At 39.2% G+C, this 22,678-nt stretch overlaps 1 protein-coding gene across 3 annotated transcripts; it reads right to left on the bottom strand.

The window, feature by feature from the left end:
- Positions 1-16,086: 16,086 nt before the first annotated feature.
- ZNF706 (zinc finger protein 706) lies at positions 16,087-22,461 on the bottom strand. 3 transcript variants are annotated; one of them, XM_090283507.1, is made up of 4 exons: positions 22,165-22,461; positions 18,702-18,838; positions 17,045-17,152; positions 16,087-16,389 (listed from the first exon to the last, which is right to left on the bottom strand). In XM_090283507.1, the coding sequence occupies exons 2-3, from the start codon at positions 18,834-18,836 to the stop codon at positions 17,057-17,059; spliced, it is 231 nt and encodes a 76-aa protein (XP_090139633.1). In that variant the 5' UTR covers positions 18,837-18,838; positions 22,165-22,461; the 3' UTR covers positions 16,087-16,389; positions 17,045-17,056. The 3 variants fall into 3 exon arrangements, with proteins under 3 accessions (XP_090139633.1, XP_090139631.1, XP_090139632.1); XM_090283505.1 differs by having other exon boundaries at positions 22,282-22,341; XM_090283506.1 differs by lacking the exon at positions 22,165-22,461 and adding an exon at positions 21,782-22,082.
- Positions 22,462-22,678: the final 217 nt, after the last annotated feature.

Here is a 22,678-nt window from a genome sequence, read left to right as displayed (position 1 = left end):
TTAACATCTCAAATTCCCTTTCCTTAATACTGACCTGTCCCAACTTGAATTCAGATATAGCAGGTCCTCGAATAACATCGGTTCATGACGACATCAATGAGATACCTAGGAACTTAACTGTTGTTTATTTTGTTAAAAGTCGCAGAACCTATCCATGATGTGGGCAAGAAAGGGCTTACTGTACATTATTGCTCACCTTTTCCCATTTTACCGTGCAAATTCAGGGACTCTCCAATTGTTCTAAGTCTACGTCACAAGAATTACAGTTCCACCTGAGCCCTTTTCCCGCCCTCTGAAATCCCAGTTCAAAGCCTTCTTGGTGAATTTACTGGATCTCTGACAAGCACTTCCCCTGATCTTCATGGGGTGATCTCTGGCCTTGCTCGAGTCCATCATTCTGGCAAGACAGTTCCTCAGGTCATCAACTTCCCCATCAGGGGATGGGAAACCCTTACAAACAAATGACAGGAGATGATTTTGGCTCATGACTTTCTGTGCTGCTACTCCGCAGAGGTGCTTTTTGCCCCCCAGTCAGGAAGGCTTGAGTTGTCAGCGTGGGGTGCTGCTAGACCCCAGTGAAGACCGAGTTCCTGGTTTCAGCCTGGGTCTTAGTGTTCCCGAGGCCCAACTGCTGCCCTGTCCTTCCTGTAGCCCGTTGGCTTATCACTCAGCATTCTCAGAGGAACTCTGGACTCATCCCCTCAGAGCTAAGTCAGAGGCAGCTGAGTGACACTGCTCAGGACCAGCTTCCAAGAGCTCCCATGTGCTGACAGAAATCTGTCCCTTAGGGCCTGGTCACTCGACCTGCCTGACCCAGCAGGAGTCCCTGCTGACCCAGGCCCTCTTCCCCTAGCATGTGGGGGCAACTTTTGTGATAAAGACTATCAGTCTCAATGTTCTTTTTTAAATTTTTTAATGTTTTTTATTTATTTATTTTTAGAGAGAGGGGAAAGGAGAAAGAGAGGGAGAGAAACATCACTGTGTGGTTGCCTCTCACTCACGCCCCCAACTGGAGACCTGATGTGCAACCTAGTCATGTGCCCTGACTGGGAATCGACCCGGCAACACTTGGCTCGCAGGCCAATGCTCAATCCACTGAGCCACAGCAGCCAGGTCAATGTCCTTTTTATGACTTCTATCTTAAAACAATCATATAAATGAAAATGTAAGATGCCCGGGACTCCACATTCTTCTCCAGGGATTAACCCATCTCTCAGTTCCCCTTCATAAAAATCTTTAAACAAGAGGTCTACACATACTGTTTCTACTTTCCCATTTCCCATTCCTTCTTGAACTCGCTAACTTGGCTTTTGTCCTCACCACTCACTTTAAAATGATCATATTCAGATCACCAATATGTCCTTGTTGTTGAGACTTCTCTAGCTTTGTCTTGGTGGCCCTCATCATTCAGTAGTGAGTGTCCCTTCCTGAAGTACTCCCTACTCTGGGCTGCTTGGTTCCTACCTCCCTGGTTCCCTGCCTCCCCTGTCCCCCACTTAAGTTCTGAATGTTGGGGGTACTCAGGGCTTGGGCCCGGACCCTCTTCTCTTTTCTATCTAAGTGATCTCACCCAATCCTATTGCTTTAAATACCTTTCACATGTTGGCAACTCCAGAATTTATGTCTCCAGCCCAACCTCTGCCCCAGAATCATTTATGCACTGGGACATATAACTGCTTCAAGTGCAACGTACCTGACACTGCCAGCTGGCTAGTGGGCATTCCAAACATGTCCAGAACTGAGTTCTTACTCCCCGGTCAGTTCCTTCCTCCATCTCAGATATGGCATCACTACCTAACCGGCTGAGCAAGCCACAAACCTGAGAAGCCATCAGCAGGTCCAGTTGATTCTACCTTTGAAACATCTTTTAAATCTGTCCATTTTTCTACTGACATCATCCAAGTCCAAGTGTCTCTTTCACCTGGATTGCTGTTACAGTCTCTACTAATCTGTCTCCCATTAGCACACTTCGAAATGATCCTCTTCCACCACAGGGAGAGTGTTCTTGACAAAATGCAAAGTGGATTCCATCACTCCCCTGCTCAAAGCACCTTCATTCTTTCCACTGAACTTAGAATAAAGTCTGAAGGCCTCACTGTAGCTGACAAGGCCTTGTCTTATCTGGCTCCTGCTCAACTCTAAACCTCATCCCAGGCCACCCCACCCCTGGAATGTTCCCTTCACTCCAGCATATGGTCCCTCTTTCCATGCCTACAACAGGCTAACCTCTTTTCCCACCTCAGGGCCTTTGTACTTGCTATTTCTCAGCCTGTAAGGCCCAGGTTACCTGGCCCCCAGAGAGGAGTTTGATGAGCACCCTGTCTGCAGGAGGACACACGGCATCCTCCTACCTGTCTGCCCAGCAGCCTACAAAGTGCACGAAGGCACGGGCCCTTCTACCATGCTCGGGGTCGCGCCTTCGGTGCCTGGCACACAGGTGATCAGCACCAAACAATGATCTACATGAGGGTCCTTTTGCCTATAGGACTCTTCTTTTTAAAAAAAAGATTATATATATTTATTTTTAGAGAGAGGGGAAGGAAGGCAGAGAGGGAGAGAAATATCTGGTTGCCTTTCGCATGCCTCCAACTGGGGACCTGGTCTGAAACCCAGGCACATGCCTGGACCGGGAATTGAACCAGCAACCTTTCAGTTTGCGGGCGATGCCCAACCCACTGAGCCACAACAGTCAGGGCATGCCTATAGGATTCTTAGGGCCTACTTTCGTATGCCACATCCCCCCAACCCCCACCAAAAAGAATGCATTTAGGGTCTGAAACGACCATGGAAGTGTGCTGTTCAAATCTCTTGTACGACAACCAGCCGTGGGAAGCCTAGCTGACTGACAGCCCCAGCTTCTGCCCCTTTGGTTCCACCAGTCTTTGTGCTGAGGCCAAGCACTCCACCCCACTGCAGCACCGCCCCAGCCACGGTCAGCCTGGCAGGGGCAGTGCTGGCCCGTTCCCTGCCCTGCACAGGACTCGTCTCCTGGCCAACTTTGGCCTGGGGACACTCCACAGGCCTGGCAGCTTTCTCAGAACTGCACTGCAATCTGAGGCTTTTTCTATGCAAGTCTTCCTTTCTTTAGTGTGGGAACTATACTGTGGTCTGAAGGCCTTCCCACCCTATCCTGACTTTCTCCCCCTTTTATCCTCCAAAGGTGGTTTCCCTCATCTGGTAAACTAACAGCTTCCCAGGGCCCCTTTAGAACTTTGAGATATTGATACTATAAACAAACTTTCTTATTTGAGGCTGTGTATAACACCATCTGTTCACTTCCCATTCCTCTTTCAGGCATGACCTTCAATGGGAGAGATTAAGAAATACCACCTGTGCTCCAGACCCTTTTCTTGCCACCCAGGGCTCCAGATCACTAGATACAATCCAGATTTCATTTAACATCTGTTCCCACAGGAGTCAGCAGAATGGGTGACCACTGGCAGACACGGTCAACTCAGGCACAGCTCAGGCCTGTAGCTCCAGAAAGGTGGCTTTAAATTCCTACTCGGCCATCTGTAAACCCCTCAGTAGACAGTCACCAACTCCTGCCACTTGTTTCATGCTAGTGACATAATTGGTGTAGCTGCTGGTCACTAGAGCGTTTCATTAATTTTGTGAAGAACAAAACCTGCTCCCCTTCATAACACTTTATAACTTGAATGTGTGGCATTTCTTTGCCTTTTCTGATTGGAAATCAATATTAGTTCTACTCTGTGTAAGCTCCATGAACACCAAAATTGTTTATTTTGGCCACTGTTGTATCCCATAAAGTACTCAGTAATTGTTTGTTGAGCAAATAGTCCTATAGGTCCTTTTGCGTTATCTCATTGAAGCCTGGGAGGTACACTTTATCTTCCTTTTACTGAAACTCAGAAGGATCAAGTGACTTTCCCAGTCACCTGACAATCCAACAATCCAGACACCAAATACTCAAGCAGCTTATCTGCCAGGGTCAGAAAATTAGGTTGCTCATTTTGTCTGTTTAACACTTATTGAATACTCTGCTCTAAGCACTTCATGCTTTTATCACATTTAAGAGGTCGTCAACTCTTATCATCCCTACTTTACCCCAGATGAAACCGAGGGTTGCTAAGTTGAGTGACGTACATAATGTCACACAGGTAAAAGGCAGGGCTGAAACTCAAACATAGGTGAGCTCATTCTAAATTCTAAATTCTTACATTATACTGCTTACTCCCAAACGACAAGAAACAATCATTCCCCGCAAAACAATCAGAATTTAAATATTGTCATCAATTACTCTTCCCAGCTCCTTCTCTACCCATTCTGTAACATAAGGGCTTCCTACAGTTTTATACTCAGCTGCCTTATTAGGGCCTTCATAACACAAGCCAGTTAAAATCTGGCTTTACACTGAGTTGTTTTAAAGAACAGAGGCCCGGTTGAGTTCAGGAGCAGTCTTTGTCTTAGGTTGACTACTGGGCAAAGGAATTTTCCCCTTTAGACAATGCAATCATTTAAAAATAGTAACATTTTGAATTCAAAAACCAAAACCCACCCAAACTGATCAACCCACCAGTCAACAAACCAATCAAAACCAAAGCAAAAGGAAAACCAGTTTCATGACATGAATGGAAAAGTATGGGACTAACACTTTTTCTCTAAGTCTGTATTGTCTGAATCATTAACCATGAAGCATGAATTAGTTTAATAATTATTTATAATTTATAATTAAAAACTACTTACTCCCAAACCAGATTCTTAAATAACGGAAGAAAAGGTCCAAAGCATTTAAGAATTAAGAAAGGCATTTCGCACTGCTATTTATTCAAAATATAATAAACATCAAATATTTTGAATACTTGCATCTAACCAGACTGGAAGCCTGGCCCACCACCTTTTCCAGGGAATGCTAATTTTTAGATGGCCAAGAGCCATAGCTTTGGTTTTTAATTTCTACCATGTGCAGGTGCCATGTGCTAAATGCTCACAACTACTCATTAAGCATATAGTTATCCTCATTTTAGCGACGAGGACAGTGAGATGGAAAGTGAGTGTTCTGCTTAACATCGCTCAGATTCTAAGTGGCAGACACGGATCTGAACCTAGGTTTACCTGACTGAGGAGCCTGTTCTGTTGCCTCTACATCAGTGACTCTAAAATATTTTCTTCTTGCTATGATATACATGCCATTTGATGTTCGCATGTATGACACACAGATAGGCTGTAACTTGAGCTCTTTCTCTCCCCACGGAGAAAGCACACTGAAATGCTACTAAGGTGGTTGGTGTTTTTGTGGGGGAGAGTCTTGAATCCATTCTGATTCATGAAACAGCCTATAGATTTTGGTCCTTTAAAATGATCAGTAGTTAAACTTGCTTTTCATAGTTAGAAACCACAGTAGTATGCTGGGCACCACCCCAGGGAACTACTCCATTGCCCCTTCAGAGGGCTTTACACTTTACAAAAGCACTTTAACATAGTCAAAAAAAAAAAAAAAAAAATTCCTCCTTAGAGTGCCAAATAAGAGCTTCTGAACATCTCCTCCACCACTGACCCACACAAAATGGATTGGACACATGCCAGGTGATAAAAAGAATTTCTAAACTAGAAGCTATTAAGGCACAGAACACAAATTTACCCTATAGCTGGATGAACAGCTCAAGTCCAAATGTGAAGAAGCTATCCTGCTCCTATCGGAACTCAATGTTCTCCCCGTTTAAAACTTACAAGCATCTGAGAAAGATCTAAGGACAAAGACCAAGAAGTTTGTATGTTAAAATAAGTCAATATAAGAGCAGTTTTTCCTACTACTTTCTCTATTGCCCTCTTGACAAAACTTGCTCAAAGCAGTGCCTCTAGGACGGGAAATTATTGGCTATCACAGGCCTGCTGAATGAAAAGGGATCCCAGAGCCCCTATCCTTTACCTCTCATCAAGCGTTACAAAACCTGCTGCACTGTCCCAGGCGTGATTAAGCAACCTCTTTGTGGAGAACCTGAGGGAAGGGATGCTCATTCCATAAGGCAAGCCATTCTGCAATTGGTTACATCTAGGCATTGCAGTGATTTTTTTTTTTTTTTTTTACAGTCAGGTCATCTCCACCCATGGCTTCCAGGCCTGCTCCCCACAGAAACTTTCCAAGTGTCTCCCTTGTAAACAGTTTACAGTCTACTCACCAACCTAGTCCTCTTCCCCAACAGAAGGGAACCTAGCCAAGCAATATTTCACTTAAAAACAACAGCAAGAACACCCAGCATCAAATATGAGAACTGGATGTAAGACGACTGTATGGAATTAATGTGCGCACCCCTAAATTAAGGTTACAGCCCCACCTCTTAAAGCAGAGAAAATTGTGCTTGACTCACGAGCCTACAATAAACCAACATACTGGCTCTCACGTGAAAAACGCCAAGACGAATTCCTGTCCTTTTTGGACTGCACAACGCAATTTTTATAAACCCTGAATAGATTTACATTAATTCCACTTGAACTGCTTCTCAGTGGTTTCACGTCAGTATTTCATCCTAAAATCTTTCTGAATTGTAATTTTCTATTAGCTTCCCTCCATACTTTGTGCAACCTGTAAACTGCTCACACACATATGCACATTATTTACAATGGACAGGATAGAACTTCATGGAACTTGAGAGATGCCACACATCTATTAAACATATCAGTACAGGAGTTCAAAATTAGTTTAACTCAAATGTACTACCGTCCATATGAAATCTTGCTAGTAAGATTACAATAAATTACTCTGCCTTGCTGAAATTAAGATATATAATCAAGCGGTCCCTTGATTTCTTTAAGTGTATTTTTATGTGCATTTCAAAAAAAAACTTTGACAAGTATAAAGTATTCTACATGCATGGCAGTGCCTGTAACAAACATTCTTTATGACTTCAGTGATCTAGAAAAGTAAATCACAAGTTTTTAAAAAAATAATCCACAAAAGCAATGAGAATTATTTCTTGCCATTTAGGGAATACTACATTTAAAGATAATAAATAATTGCATGTTTGGTCACAAACATTTAAGTAGGCACAAAAACAAGTAATTCCTGTTCCCAAGGATCCTAAAAAAAGAACAGAATACAAAATGATGAAAAGATAAAAAAGACTACTCGAAGTGGCCTTGAGAGTAAGGAGTGGTCCTATTAGGTAGGAGGGCATCAGGAAAAGTTAGAGATAAACCTCAAAGGAAAAGAGGAGAAAGAGGGCACCCTAGTTTAGAGGCAGAACCATGTGGAGGCAAGAAAAGCTGGTTAAAGTCACTCAAGAACAGCAAGTAATTCACCTTTGCAGAAGCCTGGGATCAGACATGGCAGCAGAGGGGCTGGCTGGAAGCACATGCTGGGCCAGACTGTGGAGGCGCTGCCAGTCACAGCCCAGGAGTGTGCATTCATCTGGTGGGCAGTGGCGACCACCGGCAGCTTCAGAGGGGATGTGACTGGAACTGTGCTTTGGGAGAATTCCTCTTGTTGCAGGAAAAGTAAATGTGGTTGCAGGAAGAGTCTAGACATAAAACTACACATGAAATTAGTCCAACTGACAAAAAGGAAAGCCACAGTAAAAAGATAAATTATGTATATACCTAGAGCCTAAAAGCAAATACACAGTTCTGCACTTTCTTCAATATTTTCTTTTGTACTTTTTGAAAATCAAGACACAAATTGCCTATTTCTAGTCTGTGGGTAGCTTCTCATCTGTATCCCTTTCCTACAATTACAGTGGTTCGGGCTTAAGGCAAAACCCTGCAAATTCTTATAGCCTTCTGAGTTGTAATTAATTAAGGCCAGGTAAAAACCCAATGAAATTGTATGTCCCATTGGTATTTCATCATATTAGGCTTGTTTCAGTTCTACAATGAGACTTGACAAAATACAAGACAAATAAACAGATGTTTCAAAGGCAGTGCTATCAAATACTTCTTCCTTGTTATTGATGCTTAGATGAAAACTAAGCTATTTTCTTTACCACTTTTCAGAAACTCTGCCTTCCTAACACTCAAGTCTCCTGACATTATTTTTTAATAGTTTTCAGCCTTGTTTCATATTTATTACTATGTATTCCTCTTTCCCACATTTGATAACATTTATTTTAAGTGCTGAACTTTGGCCCTGGTCGGGTATTGCTCAGTTGCTTAGAGCATAGTTCCAATACGCCAAGGTGGTGGGTTTGATCCCCAGGTAGGGCACATATAAGAAGACCAATGAATGCATATATAAGTGAAACAACAAATCGATGTTTCTTACTTTATCTCTAAAATTAATAATAAAAAAGAATTGCTTAAAAATTATTTTTAAAAAACCCAACTAAATAATAAAGTTCTGCGCTTCATGAAAAAAATTAGTATTGAGTTGAGCCCAGAATGGGCAGCATTTCCACAGAAAGAGACTGGGGTTAGGTGGACAGAAGAGAAAACATTGCAGTGAGAAAAAGCACAAGCAGAAATGGGCACAAAGAAGGGCACATGTGACACATATTATGTATTAAATTTCAGTAGAAGGATGAGCACCAATGATTGGGCAGTTACTTATATTCGCGCCATTTACTCCTTAAGGCAGAACAATCCCTTGAGGCAGGTATTAGTTTCTGCATCTTACAAGGGACAGAAGATTCTGTAGCTCAGAAAGGTGAAGTACTAACCTGTCCAAGTTCACTCAGCTAGGAAAAAGAAGAGCCAAATTTGAACTTACAAACTGACATTTTTCTCACTGGGTCATTCAACTACAGCTTTGAATTCTTATGATTACAATTTCCTATCTTATTTCAGAAATTTTTCCTATCAGAAATATTCCTGGACATTCAAAGCAAGGCTTAATTACAGTCTACTTTGTTATTATAAAATTCATATACGAAAATATGAAATAAAAGAACCTAACAAAATGCTGATCAGAAAGATCTAGAAACATGAAAGGCTGTTTTGTTACTGTAATTTGCTAAACTGAGTTATAATTAAAATTACTTTTCTTATTTCTTCATAATAGGCAGGAGTCAATAAATTAAAAGATTTTATTAGTCTTGAATAAAAATATGCCTTAAATGCAAAGTGTGATTTTAAACTTTGTTTATTTATAGCTAAGACTTAAGCAAGTTGTGCATCAAGAGCCTACAATTTCATATCGTATAAAATCAGTATGAGTTTCACAACCCTAGTTAGCTGATATTCCCTGCAGGCTTCAGTTCTTCCTAGTATACTGTGGATAACAGATTGAATGTAATGAGAACACCCTAAACAAACAAATGGACGATGGACAATTCACAAAAATAGGAACTATAAATGGTTAATAAGTATAATTAAAATGTCTAAACTTCACTAGAAATCAAGGAAATACACCATGTTTAAACTACCAAATTCATGTAAAAAGTGTTAATATTGAAATGAAAGTAAGACAACACTCAAACACCACTGGCCAAGTATAACCTGCTCCCCTCTGCTATCCAGCCTGCAATTCTGGTTCTGTTTTTCAAATGTATTACATATTCTTCAAAATATCATCACCTATCTCCTAGCAAGAGAATTAAAGTTTATAGTGCTCAATTTTAAATGTCGGAAATATGAGTTTTACACAAATTATAAACAGGAATTGTTAAAAAAGAAAACTACAGCAAACCTACCCAATGGACCATTATACAGCCACAAAAACTTCACTTACACAAAGTCTATAACATGAGAAAAATCCCACCTGTTATCTGTGTTAACTGAAATGAAAAAGGACAAAAACATAATCTGTAAAGGTAACTACATAAAAACAAAAGTGTGCATTAACTTAAAATATGCATTTGCATGTATGCATGACGACCTGTGTAGAGAGAGAATAATCACCAAAATGTATCTGTCCTGGTAAATTTTTAAAATTCAACTTTATTCTCCAAATTTCTATATATAATGAAAATGTATTACTTTTATAATTAAATAGAACACAACAAATATCATGTAGAGACACACTGTAGTCTGGGATCATTTAGTGCAGAGGCAAACATTTCTAAATACAGCTATGTAAGCACTAGCCGTATCACTGCATTATAGCAAAGCAAAATCACTGCCGGTAAATCTGCATTCATAATGACCTTGAATAATCAAAAGTTAAATTATGGACAGTATACTCTGTTAAAAAACAAGGAAAGTACAAGAGTTTGTAAAAAAAAAAGAAAAAAATCTACAAGAACAGTAGTAACAGAATATTTCACTGGTGAATACTTATCTTCCTAACATCATGTCACACCCCTGCCCCTGAATCCTGAAAGGATCCCCAAAGTGTCAGGAGTAATTTGAACTATTTACTGCAGTGTGCTCACACTGCATAATCTGGTCCCGTTCTAATGACCACTCCCCACTCTCATCCATAGGCTCAAAGGCTCTCATTCACAAGCCTTATGCTCTGGCTGGCCTACTCGCTTTCTCTCAAAGACATTTACGTACTTGACTGAGCTTTTGCTCACTCGGCCACCCTCATTTTGATCCCCTATTCACTCCTACTTCTCTCCCAGCCAATTCCCCATCTTTTCAGGCACAAATGAACCTCTCCAACCCACAAGTCATCTCCCTCTTACATATTCCTATAGAAGTTATGGTCTACACAACACACCAATCACTTAACCATATAGCTTAAAGTGATGTAAATACATATATGAATTATCTCCTAAAATGCATTTTAACGTCTAAAGATGAGGGACCGTAGTTATATTTCTTTTATAATAATAAATTGTTTTTATATAATGCTTTATAGCTTATAAAGCAACTTCATATATATTATTCTCAAAAATATGTTGGTGATGTGCAGAAAACTCAAAGAGCTCATCCTCTGAAGATTTGGGATAAAGATACTCTTCTTCTTACAACCCTCAAATAATTTTAGTTAATGATGGGGAAAGTTCAACATTTCATAATTTAAAAACAAAACAAAACAAAACAAAAAAACCCCATAAACTTCATAACTGATGCCCAGATCTTGTTTCTAAATATCATTCCCTAATAAAGGAATCAGGGCTCTTCAGAGAAATGGCTCAATCTAGGGCTGGGCAGGGAAAATACAATATGAGCCTGGAGTTTCTTGTAGTACATAAAGTAATGTGCAAAAAAGGATGGGGCATATCAAAGGTATATAGGAGCCAATTTGAAAGAGTACATAATAGCAAAAGGTGGAATGATTGAAAAACAAATAACACAGTATTAGATTATGAGTCCACGTGAATATAAATAAATACTTGAATAAATAAATGGGGAGAAGAAACAAATTTTCCTTATAGAAGAATTCCAAATGTACATATATACGTGTATGTGTATGTATGTATGTATGTGTTCTCTCCTCCACCCCCCACAGAAGGTGGAGCTAAATCCCCACTCCCCTTGAGTAAGGGTTGGACTTAACTTTGAAAGAACAGCATATGAAAAGAAAACAGAACTTTCCAGTGGAGAAACCTGGCAGACAAGCACCTTGACCAAGTGATGCCACGTGGGCATCATTCACCTACAAATGATGAGCAGAGCATTTCACCTCCATGGTCTCCCTTCCAGAAACCTGTTATGCTAATGTAAGCATGAGAAGAACATTAAACAAATCCAAACTGAGGGACGTTCAATCTACAACATACCTCTGTATACCTCAACACTGTCAACATCATGAGAAACAAGGGGAAGAATGAGAAACCATCGCAGACCAGAGAGACCAAGAAGAAATGACAAGTAAATGCCATGTAGCATTCTGGATTGGATCCTGGAACAGAAAAAGGCCATTAATAGACAAATGAGTCAATGTTAACATACCATTGCTGGCTTCTTAGTTTTGACAAGCATACAACAGTTATGGAAGATTAGAACTAATTAGGGGTGGGCTGTACACCTGAAATGAATATATTGTACCTAAACTATAATTGAAAAATAAAAAGTTATTTAAAAAAATTAGGGGTAAATAGAAATTGGGCAAAGGGACACAAGAACTCTCTTGGACTACCATTACAACTCCTCTGTAGGTCTAGAAATATTCCAAAATTTAAGAATTATAAAAAAAGAACTTTCAGAAATCTAGATCAAATATGTAGAAGCATCCTGTATCAAACTCAAAAGATATGCTGTAGGTTTTCAGTATCATTAGCCCAGCAGACATCTAACTTGCAGCCAATGCTGATTTTCCTTCCTCAGTAAGTGTTCTATGCTAATAGGCATACCTCTCATCGCAACTGGCCTTTTTTCCGTAAGTCCTCTGGGTGAAAAGATGATCAGGAAACAAAAGTCTAAACAACTTGGTACAAAAAATATAAAGTTTATATGAATGCCTGTGAATAAAGGTATTTCAGAGTTTTGGAATCTAGCTCATTTTATCAGATATTGAAGTCTTCATAGGAGTTTTAAAATAAGAAATATAGCTTCAAGGACTTTAAAGGACAAACCTTGCTAGTATCATGTTCTCATTTAATGAGTAAGAATTTCTGAGTTTTTTTTTTTTTCTTCAATATACATTAAAAAAAAAAAAAGTTGTTTACCCTGGCTGGTGTGGCTCAGTTGGTTGGGCATCATCCTGCAAACCAAAAGGCTCCTGGTTGGATTCCTGGGCAGGGAACATGCCTGGGCTGCTGGCTCAGTCCCTGGGCCCAGGCACGTGCAAGAGTCAACCAATTGATGTTTCTCTCCCTCTTACTCCCTCCCTTCCCCTCTTTCTAGAATCAATAAAAGAAAACAACCTTTTTAAGTGCTCAATTAAAAGAAAAATAGTAGTTGTTTGACATACTCATAAATTGACATGTGTGAGTAAAAGGAGGTAATATTGCCCTAGCTACTGTGGCTCAGTGGCCTGAGCACCAGGGGTTGTGTGAGGCAACCACACACTGAAGTTTCTCTCGCGCAACAATATTTCTCTTCCTCTCTTGCTCCCTCCCTTCCCCTCTCTCTAAAAATTAAATAAAATCTTTAAAAAAGGAGATAATATTAAGGTTTATAATGACATCTTAATATCGAATATTAATTTAATATTTAATATTTAAAGTAAGACTGTCTTTGGCAAACCAAGATGTATGGCTACCCTAGCTTTAAGACCTCACTGTGAGGCACAGTTACATTGTTAGAGGAAATATTTGATGGCCTACTTCCTAGTAATTAAAATTTTCATAAGAATCCAAAATACAAGTCACATTCTGAATTTTAAAAGACAGTAAACAGTGATAATGAGGTACCTATTTGGTTTATAAAAACCTAAGCCACTATTAGTATGTATAGAAAAAGATGCTGTATACATAAGAAATGATTAAAAGGTATTATGATTTTAACCTAACTACTTCACAACTGTAGATAATGCCCATATGGACATTAAATGATTTAAGTGTATCTCTACACATACAGATTTTAAATGGGGAGCCATACTATAAGCAAAAATTGGAGCTAATGAACTGCTCAAAAACAAAACCCCTTCCCAACAGATAGTAACTCAGTAAACAGCTTATCCAAAGAACATTGAAAATAAAAGACATTTAATTTTTGGTTTAATATGGTAATCCACAATGAATGACAGGATAAACTTTTATTAATAAAAATATCTATTTTCTCAGTTAAGTTGATAGATGTTTTATTAAATCTACACATTGGAAATTCCTAAGATTTTTGGGGAACTTTTACAATAGCCTGGAAGATTTCAGAATGTAAAGTCATAGTAAACACAACCCCTAGTGTTGCTCTTCATTTATATACACTCCAAAAATTATGTATCTCTGACCAAAGCCAAACCAAACCCCAAACCTACACAAAAATGAAAATCTAGCACAAATGAATTCAGACTCAGTAGTTTAAATAATGTTGGTAAATTCTACCTTAGTCATATGATATACAATTCAGAACTAAATTATGATGTAACTAATTAGCTATATAGTATTTTAAATACAAAACCAAAAGTGTTATCTCAAATCTGAGTCTAGGTCATAAAGGACTTATCCAACCAATTCAATTAACTGACCTAAGGATATTTTTAATATTATTTTTATATTAATAGGCAATTACCTCCCCCTTCTAACACCTTAGTACACATTCTACAGAGCGAGGTTTCAGAATGACAACCTGCTTCCTTTCATTTTTAAGAATTTTCTGTAGATTCGAAATAGACTACAGGAAAAACAACGAGAAATGAAAGAAATCTTGTCACCCTTAGAACTACTCAAGAGAAAATTCTAAGTTGAGGATGAAAAAAAAAATGAGAAGAGGCAATATAAAAACTCCTAAAATGTAGAAGAAATTAGACTAGTTTAGTTTTCTTTAATATCTTTTTTAATAAGACATTACAGCACACAACTGAGCCTCATGTGTCAGTTAAACAAAGGGACGTAGATCCACATGAAGGAGAATGGAAACAACTTTAATTTTAACCCCATTCCTTTTGGCAACTATTGGAAATACAGAACACAAACGGACCAATTCTCTCTCAGTGTATTTTATCAAGTCTTTGAAGACACCATAACAGTTTTATAATGAACTTTGCTGTGATCTGTTAAAGGATCTTCAAATTAAATAACGAGGATATTTAAGAACTTAAAATTTCCCCTTATAGCAGACTTAGCTCAAACACAATAAAAAGGGGATTGTACTAATGATCCTCACGTAGAGGATGAGAATGATGTCCTATGCAGGATCAATGCAGCTATTCCCATCACTGAAGTAAGTTAAATATGATGTCTTCAGCTGCTTATAAAACAGTTAAATACAAGAAAACCTTTTATTCTAATTAGTAAAAGAAATGAAAAAAAAATTAAACCAAAACTTGTGAATGGTTGTTAAATGATTTGTTACTAAACATAAATGTAATATGCTCAAAGCACTTTTAAAAACCTTTAAATTGTAATTTAATCAGAACTTCTATAACACCCACCACAAGCAATTAGGCAAATTCTAATATTCTAGTAATCAACATATAAGGAAATAACATTTAAATCTGAAACTTAGGAAATTAAATACATGAAAAAAATCATTATTTTAAAGTAATAGTATAAGAATAGGAAGTGCTAAGAAATTATCACCACTGAAGATTTTCCTTAGAAATATCTTAGTTTAACCTTACGATGAAGACAAACAAGGTGGGCAGAATGTGCACAGCTAGAAAACAAATGCGGTGATGAGTCACAGCAGAAAGAGGGAAAGCATTTTTAAATCCACAGGATGAGATTTGTGGCTCTAAGCAATTACCAGTAAATAATTGAATGTTCTTCCTATTAACTTTAAAATTTAAACTGAGTTACAGCAGCTTCACTCCTAAAGTTAATAGCTAACCAAAGCAAATTAGAAGAACCCTAAAATTAGCCTACCTTAACTGGGTAGGATTTACCTCATCCATCTGAACCAAACCACTTCCCCATTCTTGGAACCAAATGTGGATACTGGCCTATTTTAATATTTTAGTTCAGATGGAAGTCATATATACACAGTCTTTGATTTTAGGAACTAGCACAAAGTAAACTCCTAAAATCAACAACTCAAAAAGAAAAGAAGAGAGAAAGTCCTGGGAATTAATCTAGCCACAAGTCATTCCAATCTTCCTGTTAATGCGAAATCCATTGGTTAAATCGTTAATAACTTCCAAAAACTTCAAAATTACGAGTTTCAATATCAAATTAAAGAACTTGAAGAATTTTCAAAGAATCCAGCATAATTAATGAAAGATAAATCATATACGTTCCATCATATTTTGTAATAAATTTGATTAGGCCTGCTGATCACTTCATTATGGTATGTATTTCAGAACCTAGTTTTTCAGAACGGTTCATTAATGATCCAACTGCTTTAGGAATGTATCACTTATCTACAGGGTATACCAAGTTGGCATCTACAGCCAAGCTATACAGCAAGTTGAAATATTCCAACCTCAAACACATGATACAATCAGAGGGGTTAAATGACACATGATCGCAATATACTAAGGAAGCAGGTAAGTCATTCCTCACCTAGATCAGCAGCTGCCAATAAAATTGTGTACACAAGTTTAATAAATGAGTCTAGTCTGCTCTAGTTTAACGAACCCTGCCACTGAGCTGAGAGGGACATAAGAATTGCGCTTGCAATTCTAGCTGATGAATTCATTATATTTTTATAAGGCAAATAATATGAAAAGTTAGAACAGAATTTCTAGAACCATTTATCCTGTGATGTTGTAAAATCAAAGTACTACTTTATTAAATGAATTATTTTACACAATATGAACATCAATATAATTACAATTGTAAAAAATTTTTTTATAACAAGGATGGACTGATTTTCAGATTTCCAAATTAGAGTCAACTGTACATTTACACAGAATTGTCTTTGCATGAAGCCCAAAGGGAACAGCATAAAAATGAGTGTTTCTGTAGCCCCTTTATTTTTGCTGATCAACAGTTTGTTAGAAAAGCAGCTGCAGGTTTGTTACCTAAGGTCTGAGACAGTAGAAGAGTCAAGGTGTCATGAATCCACCTATAAAACATAAGCAAAATTTTCTGTGAAGTAAGCATTGCACAAATGCAACTTACATATATTTCAAATGTCTAAAGAAAAAAACCACAACATGCTTAAGCTATCAAGTTAGCTACCAATAAGATTTTATAAACAGAACTTTGATTAATTTACTTAAAAAAATTCTCACACCACTACCACCATCACAGCCATTTAGGAGAGAAAAAAAACAAAAAAAGCCCAACCACACAGAAATCTACACTGATTATTTTCAAGCAACTACTGTCAAGTAAAATACCTGCAAAAGGCACTCAGGAACATTGGTTTGCTTCATTTCTCTGAGCAAGACCCTCAATACCTTGGTAATAGTTATTTTCTTTAAGCTGACAGGTCTCTTCCATTCTTGGACCAGAGTTGGCCAGCATCCCTTCATCCCCCCATTTTTGGCTACAGTAGTAAATAGAACTTTAACGTAGTTAGGAACTTCTATTTCATCAGGATATGGTCTGAGAAAATGAACTTTTAACAATTGTAAAGTTAAACATTAACTTAAAAAGGGGAAGCAATAAAGTCTCAGCTAGATGGTAAAAGTCAATTTCACAATTAAGGGGGTGACAATTTTGTTCTTGAATACAACCCTGACATTAACAAATCAAAAGAAAAAAAGGTCAGTTACCTGTAAACAACTTTATGCCTGAACATCAGCCAATTCTGGAGGAAGTGGAGTCTTAGGATGCTTGCTCTCAAAGTGCTGCTTGAAGGTCTTAGGGTCTGGCATTTGTGTCTAATTACAAAAATTGTACATAAAAGGAGTTAGACCTTATTAAAAATGACCATGTAATAAAGAAATGCCTAACATCCCCACATTTCATATAGGGGTGGGGCACAGATGATGACGTGTTCTGCTTATCTAACAGTAAATAGATAGCTTGTACTGAACTATTATTATGTTAACCATGTCATCAGAACTCTCACTGAATCTTCACAGTAATCTTAAATTAGTTCCTGCTATCCTCATTTTACACCATAAGGAAATAAAACACTAGAGCTTAATTTGCTTAAGACCTATGCTTTAACCTAGTACTAGAGTACTACATACACTATACCAACTTCCCTAGGCAAGGACCTTCAATTACTTATTCTTTAGAATACTCAATTAGACAAAATATAAAAGGTTTTTGTTGTTTTGAGCTTTTGAACATGTGAACTACTCTAGTATTTTTAAGTTATTTATCAGTAATTTAATGAATTTTACTTTTACCATGCTTCTCTCCAAATAGAATCTGAAGCTGCTCAATTATTCTGAGTGTATCGAAGCTCAATATATGAACCAGATATTTAATGTAACTGATCTTCCCTCTCTTTTATGTAGTTAGGAACTTTTAGTTCATCAGTGATGACTTCAACATATAATTAACCCAAGAATCATGTATTATCAAGATCCCTTTCCATCCATACCACCAATTCTACTCAGGAATAAGGCTTTGAAAAAAAAACTGTGTGTGTGTGTATGTGTTTGTGTAGTGACCAACCTCACTATGTATATTTCCCTTGGAACTTCTATGCACTAACTTCAAGGGTGGTGAGCTTAAACAAACAGGTAAGAAAGAGACTGGCCTGAAAAACTTCTTAAGTGTTCTCCAGACCGTAGACTCTGGAGCTGGACTACCTGGGTGTAGATCCCAGCTTTTCTATGTACTAGTTGGGTAACTCTGTGCAAATTATTTAATTCCCATGACTCAATTTATCCTTTTGTAAAATGACAATAATAAAAGTACTTTATCTCATTGGGTTATTGTATGGATTAATAGGCTCATACATGTAGAACACCTGGATCAGTGCATTGGCACATAGTAAGCACTCAATAGCAGTCACTAGGATTCTTCCTCAACTCTAATAAAACACATGTGAACAAACTCTGTATAGTTTTACAGACATCCTAACTATGAACTTAGAGAAAGGAAAGAAAACAACCCAATTGTATAATGAGTTTTATTCACTGGTATCTTACGTAGTTCTAAGCTAAGAATATAGATCTGACTTCTTAACATAAAGTTCAAAGTGTCTTGTTTTCCCTTACGAAGGCACCTTTATTCTCCCTGAGGAAAAGGACTTGGCTTTGTTCACTCCTTCCCAGCACCTAGAAAACTGCCTGGCTACAATTAAATATTTGTTGAATGAAGAAAGATGGATTCATAAAATAACCAACTCTCAAATCTACTATTTCAAGTAAAACATTTATTTTGCCATGACTGCAAAATTTTAACCTATACAAATGCATCTCTAATGGAAGAACTGTCCATGGGAAAGCTATGTCTTTCAGTTTTCCTTACCCTACAGACAGTGCAGGTATATATTAAGGCAGCTTTGGCAGCGGCCTTTTGGTCATGCCCTTGTTTCTTCTTCTGTCCAGCTTGCTTTTTGGCATTTTTCTGCTGAGACTGAATCTTCTGCTGTCCACGAGCCATATCTAAAAACAGAAGTTGAGGCATTACAGTGATTTATTTACTTTAACACAGAGTAATCTAAAGATGATTAACAATCTCAGAATTGATAGCCTAAGTTTCATAGAAACAGTTGTTAATCAAAATGTATGTGTTTTCAAATTCTCACATATAAAGCTACCAGAGAATAAATTGGTACAACCGCTGCGGAGAACTGTCTGTAGCTGTTTACTCTATAACCTAACAATTCCACATTGGAATGTATCCAACAGAAATGCAAATGTATACACACCAGCAATTTTCAACTGGTGTGCTCCAAGAATTTTTACAACATGGAACACCTGACTACCAATCAGGGGCCCTGACCATCAATCAGGGGCCCTGACCCCTTCTCTCTTAAATTGCCAAATAAAAATGACAACAGCCAACACAACCATGGCTGTCTAGTGTGAATGAATCAAAATTGCACCTGTTTTTTTTCTGTCAGGTCAAAAAAAATTTTTTTGGTGTGCCACATAATTTTAGTAATTACTTTACATGTGCCATGAGATGAAAAAGGTTGAAAACCACCGAAGCACACAAAAAGACAAGAGTACAAGAACGCTCAGAGCACCTGTTTCCAAAACTGGAAATAATCCAAATGTCTATTAATAGTAAAATCTAAAACTGGAAATAATCCAAATGTCTAATAGTAAAAGGGATCCCTAACTTGTGTATTTCTATAATGAAATACTACGTAGCATTCAAAAAGAAACTATGTTACCTGACCATATCTCAATATTAAAGGAAAGCAGCCCAATACAAAGAACATATTGTATATAAAGTTCAAAGCAGGCAAAGTGAACGTGGAAGGTGGTGATTGGGAAAAAGGGCATGAGGGGGCTTTCTAGGGTATTGATAATTTCTATATCTTGATTTGAGTGATGGTTATAGAGGTGTGTACACTTGTAAAAATCACTGAGCTATACACCTAAGATTTAGGTACTTTACTATATGTAATCTTCAAGAGTTTACCAAAACAAGTTTAGCTTCATCCCCCAATCACTTTGCAAAGGTACGTTCCCCTTCCAGTGTTCACTGTTGTGACCTGACACGTACAAGGTGGAGGGAAACAGGAGCTGTCATCCAATGCCTCTAAAAGAGATCATAGGAGCGACAGAACTGTTCTCTTAAATACTAAGGTTTCCTAAAACAACTGTGCTGGTCTAAATCTTTCTTAAAAATTGGCCTTTGGTGGACAAATTATTAAATAAGATTAAATTAGTTCCCAGTTGAGAGAATAAGCCTTGTTAAAAGGGTAAGGATACTTATATAAAAATGAAAGATACCATTTTCTACTACTGGTGGACTGTAAATTTTAAACTATTAAACAATTGCAGAACATAAACATACAATGTATCTACCTCAGCTTCACCAGAAAGGAGTGCTGACTTTTTTTTCTGACAGGAATCCTAACTAGTTAATAGATATGAGGTCAAAGCATTTCATAGAAACACCTGAGCTACTCCCAAAAAGAAAAACGGAAACTGAAAACATACACCAATGGGACAAGTTTCCTCTAGCATTAAACACTGAAGTGAAAGGCAAATAAAATATAGAGGAGGATCAGTGCTTTTCTAGGAAGCCAGTTGGATATTTTAACAGATTACAAAAATGTTTAGCATCCTAGCCTAACATAAGAACTCTAGTCCCACCAAATAATGGTAAATATTACCAGATGTGTTAGTCCTTAAAGCTTCCTTTTTAAAAAAACCAAACTCTAAGCCAAATGGAATAATTTTTTAAAAGTACATTTAAGTCTAAATGTTATGGCAAGCATACAAACCTAGTGCTATGGAAACAGATCTGGGATACTTATATATCATTCGGATGATAGTACTGTAGTCAGGTATTCAGTCCTTATGTACCGAAATGTTTGTAATGTTTCAATGTCTTAGTATCAGTAGCTTACGTTAGAATACTTAAGTCTTCTTGTGAATCTGAACTCTTCCATGCAATGTATGCTAGGTATGTTAATACACTTGCTGTGTGGGTAACCTCCTAATTGCTTTACATTTAAAGAAAAGTTTAAAAAAATTGCAAACCATCAGTACAAAACTTTCTTTGATATCTAGAGGTTATTAGCTTTTCCACCAGCAGTGTCACCAGATACACATTATTTCTTAACTTCTGTATTTAAGATTTCCCCTAAAATATAACATCACACAATAGATTTAACCCATTTTCCACTGTATCTAAAAACTAACAACAACAACAAAAAAGCCACAAAAGCTTTGTAAGATACTAGTCGTTTTTTCTTATTTTTAAAACAGAAAAGTTAATACCAGGTAAAGGAAATAGAATCAGTCTAAATTCGTGGTGTAGGCCCCTAACGTCTAACAAATAACTGCGCTGATTTCCTTTCTGAAAGCAGAAATGCAAACGAACAAACCACCTGCTTTTGGACAGTTCACTGTAGGGCTTGCTCTCAAGCCAATCGAATTGTCTATAAAATCTTAAACATAACTGCTCCTGGATTAAATGTGACACATTGAGGGGCAAGAAGTCATTTACAAATACCTAAAAACTGTGTTTTAATATAACAGTATGGTTTTCTGAAGGGGCTGCAAAGAGGGAAGTAGTAAAAAGAAAAACGAGTTCTTTACAGGGGGCAAAAAGTAAGCACTGCCCCCAAGATTCTACCCGGAATGAATAAGAGGAAATTTTGGATCCAGGAAGTAGGATCATTCTCTATAACCACTGAAATGACGAAGAGGCCCGTGCAGTGATCAGCATCAGACCCTAGATTTTTAAACTACATCCTTTTGGGTAGGAGAGACGATGAAAGCACCAGGACTAACGTCTATTCCACTCAACACTTCACTGACCTCAGCTGCAGGCTAGCCCACCCTCCCTCCCAAACCCGCCTCTGCTGCCTGGGGGAGCCCTCTCCTCTTCCCAGGCCACTAAAAGCCACAGCCCCCACATACCCTCCACTCCGCACCGACCCCAGCCCGAGACGCGCGTCCTCGAGGCCTTGGCTGCCCGAAACCCGGCACCTTCGGCAACAGGGAGCCCGGCGTCGAGAAAACAACCAGCTGCTGTCGCCAGAGGGTAAGGTTACCGCTCAGCACCCGTGGCCGGCCTGCGACCCGGCCACCTGCAGGGCCTGGCAGGCGCCCGAGCCTCCTCTCCTTCTCGCGGCCCGCGCCGGGGCAACACTAGCCCAGCGGCCCCCAGGGAGGCGGGGTAGGTCGGCGGCCCCTCGCCACCCGCGACGAACCCGCACGGTTCCCGGCGACCTCGCCGGCGAGCGTCCACCCCGGTTCCCCGGCGTCATGCGGGCGTCAGCACCGCCCCCACAGCCGCTCACCCGGGCCGGGACAGTCTTGCGTCGGAGAGACCGCGCAGCGCGAAGGGTCCGGAGGAGGGGGCCGAAGGGGCAGGAAAGGGGAGCGCACCCTGCTGCGCTTCGGGCTTCTCCACTTGCCTAGGAGGGGAAAGAGGAGAGTCTGCAGCACAACAGCTTGCGCCTCGCACCCGCCGCCCCGCGCGCGCACCCGCCGCCGCCTCAGTCTTGGGGAAGGCCACCAAGCCTCGTGCCCGCGCACGCCGCGCGGCTCCCCTAAACGCCCCAGTGCCCGTCCGCTCCTCGTAGCCCCAGCCCACTCGCCCACTTGCCTTCCTGCTGCGGGCTCCGCCCCGCCCGCACGGCTGCGCCTTTTCCTGTCGCGCTGGCCAATGGCGGAGCTCTCCTATTACATAAGCGCAAGGGGGCGGAGCCTGGCTGTGAAGGCCCGCCCTGCGGGCTGGGAACTGCAGGGGACGTCGTCTTCTGTCCAAGCGTTCCGCCTGTTCTTACGTTCTGCTCTGTCTGCTGTTCTTCG

The sequence above is a fragment of the Furipterus horrens genome, unplaced genomic scaffold (assembly GCF_987537825.1).
Source record: "Furipterus horrens unplaced genomic scaffold, mFurHor1.1.pri manual_scaffold_7, whole genome shotgun sequence".
Lineage (NCBI taxonomy): Eukaryota > Metazoa > Chordata > Mammalia > Chiroptera > Furipteridae > Furipterus > Furipterus horrens.
The sequence above is the reverse complement of the archived record's forward strand: the minus strand, read 5'-3'. Positions and strand labels throughout refer to the sequence as shown.

What these genes read in the sequence shown, in the direction of transcription:
- ZNF706 (XM_090283507.1), bottom strand. Translation starts at nt 18,836, where the DNA reads ATGGCTCGTGGACAGCAGAAGATTCAGTCTCAGCAGAAAAATGCCAAA. An exon ending in ATACCTGCACTGTCTGTAGG is followed by an intron (nt 17,153 to 18,701) that starts GTAAGGAAAACT and finishes TTTTGTAATTAG; the next exon opens with ACACAAATGCCAGACCCTAA.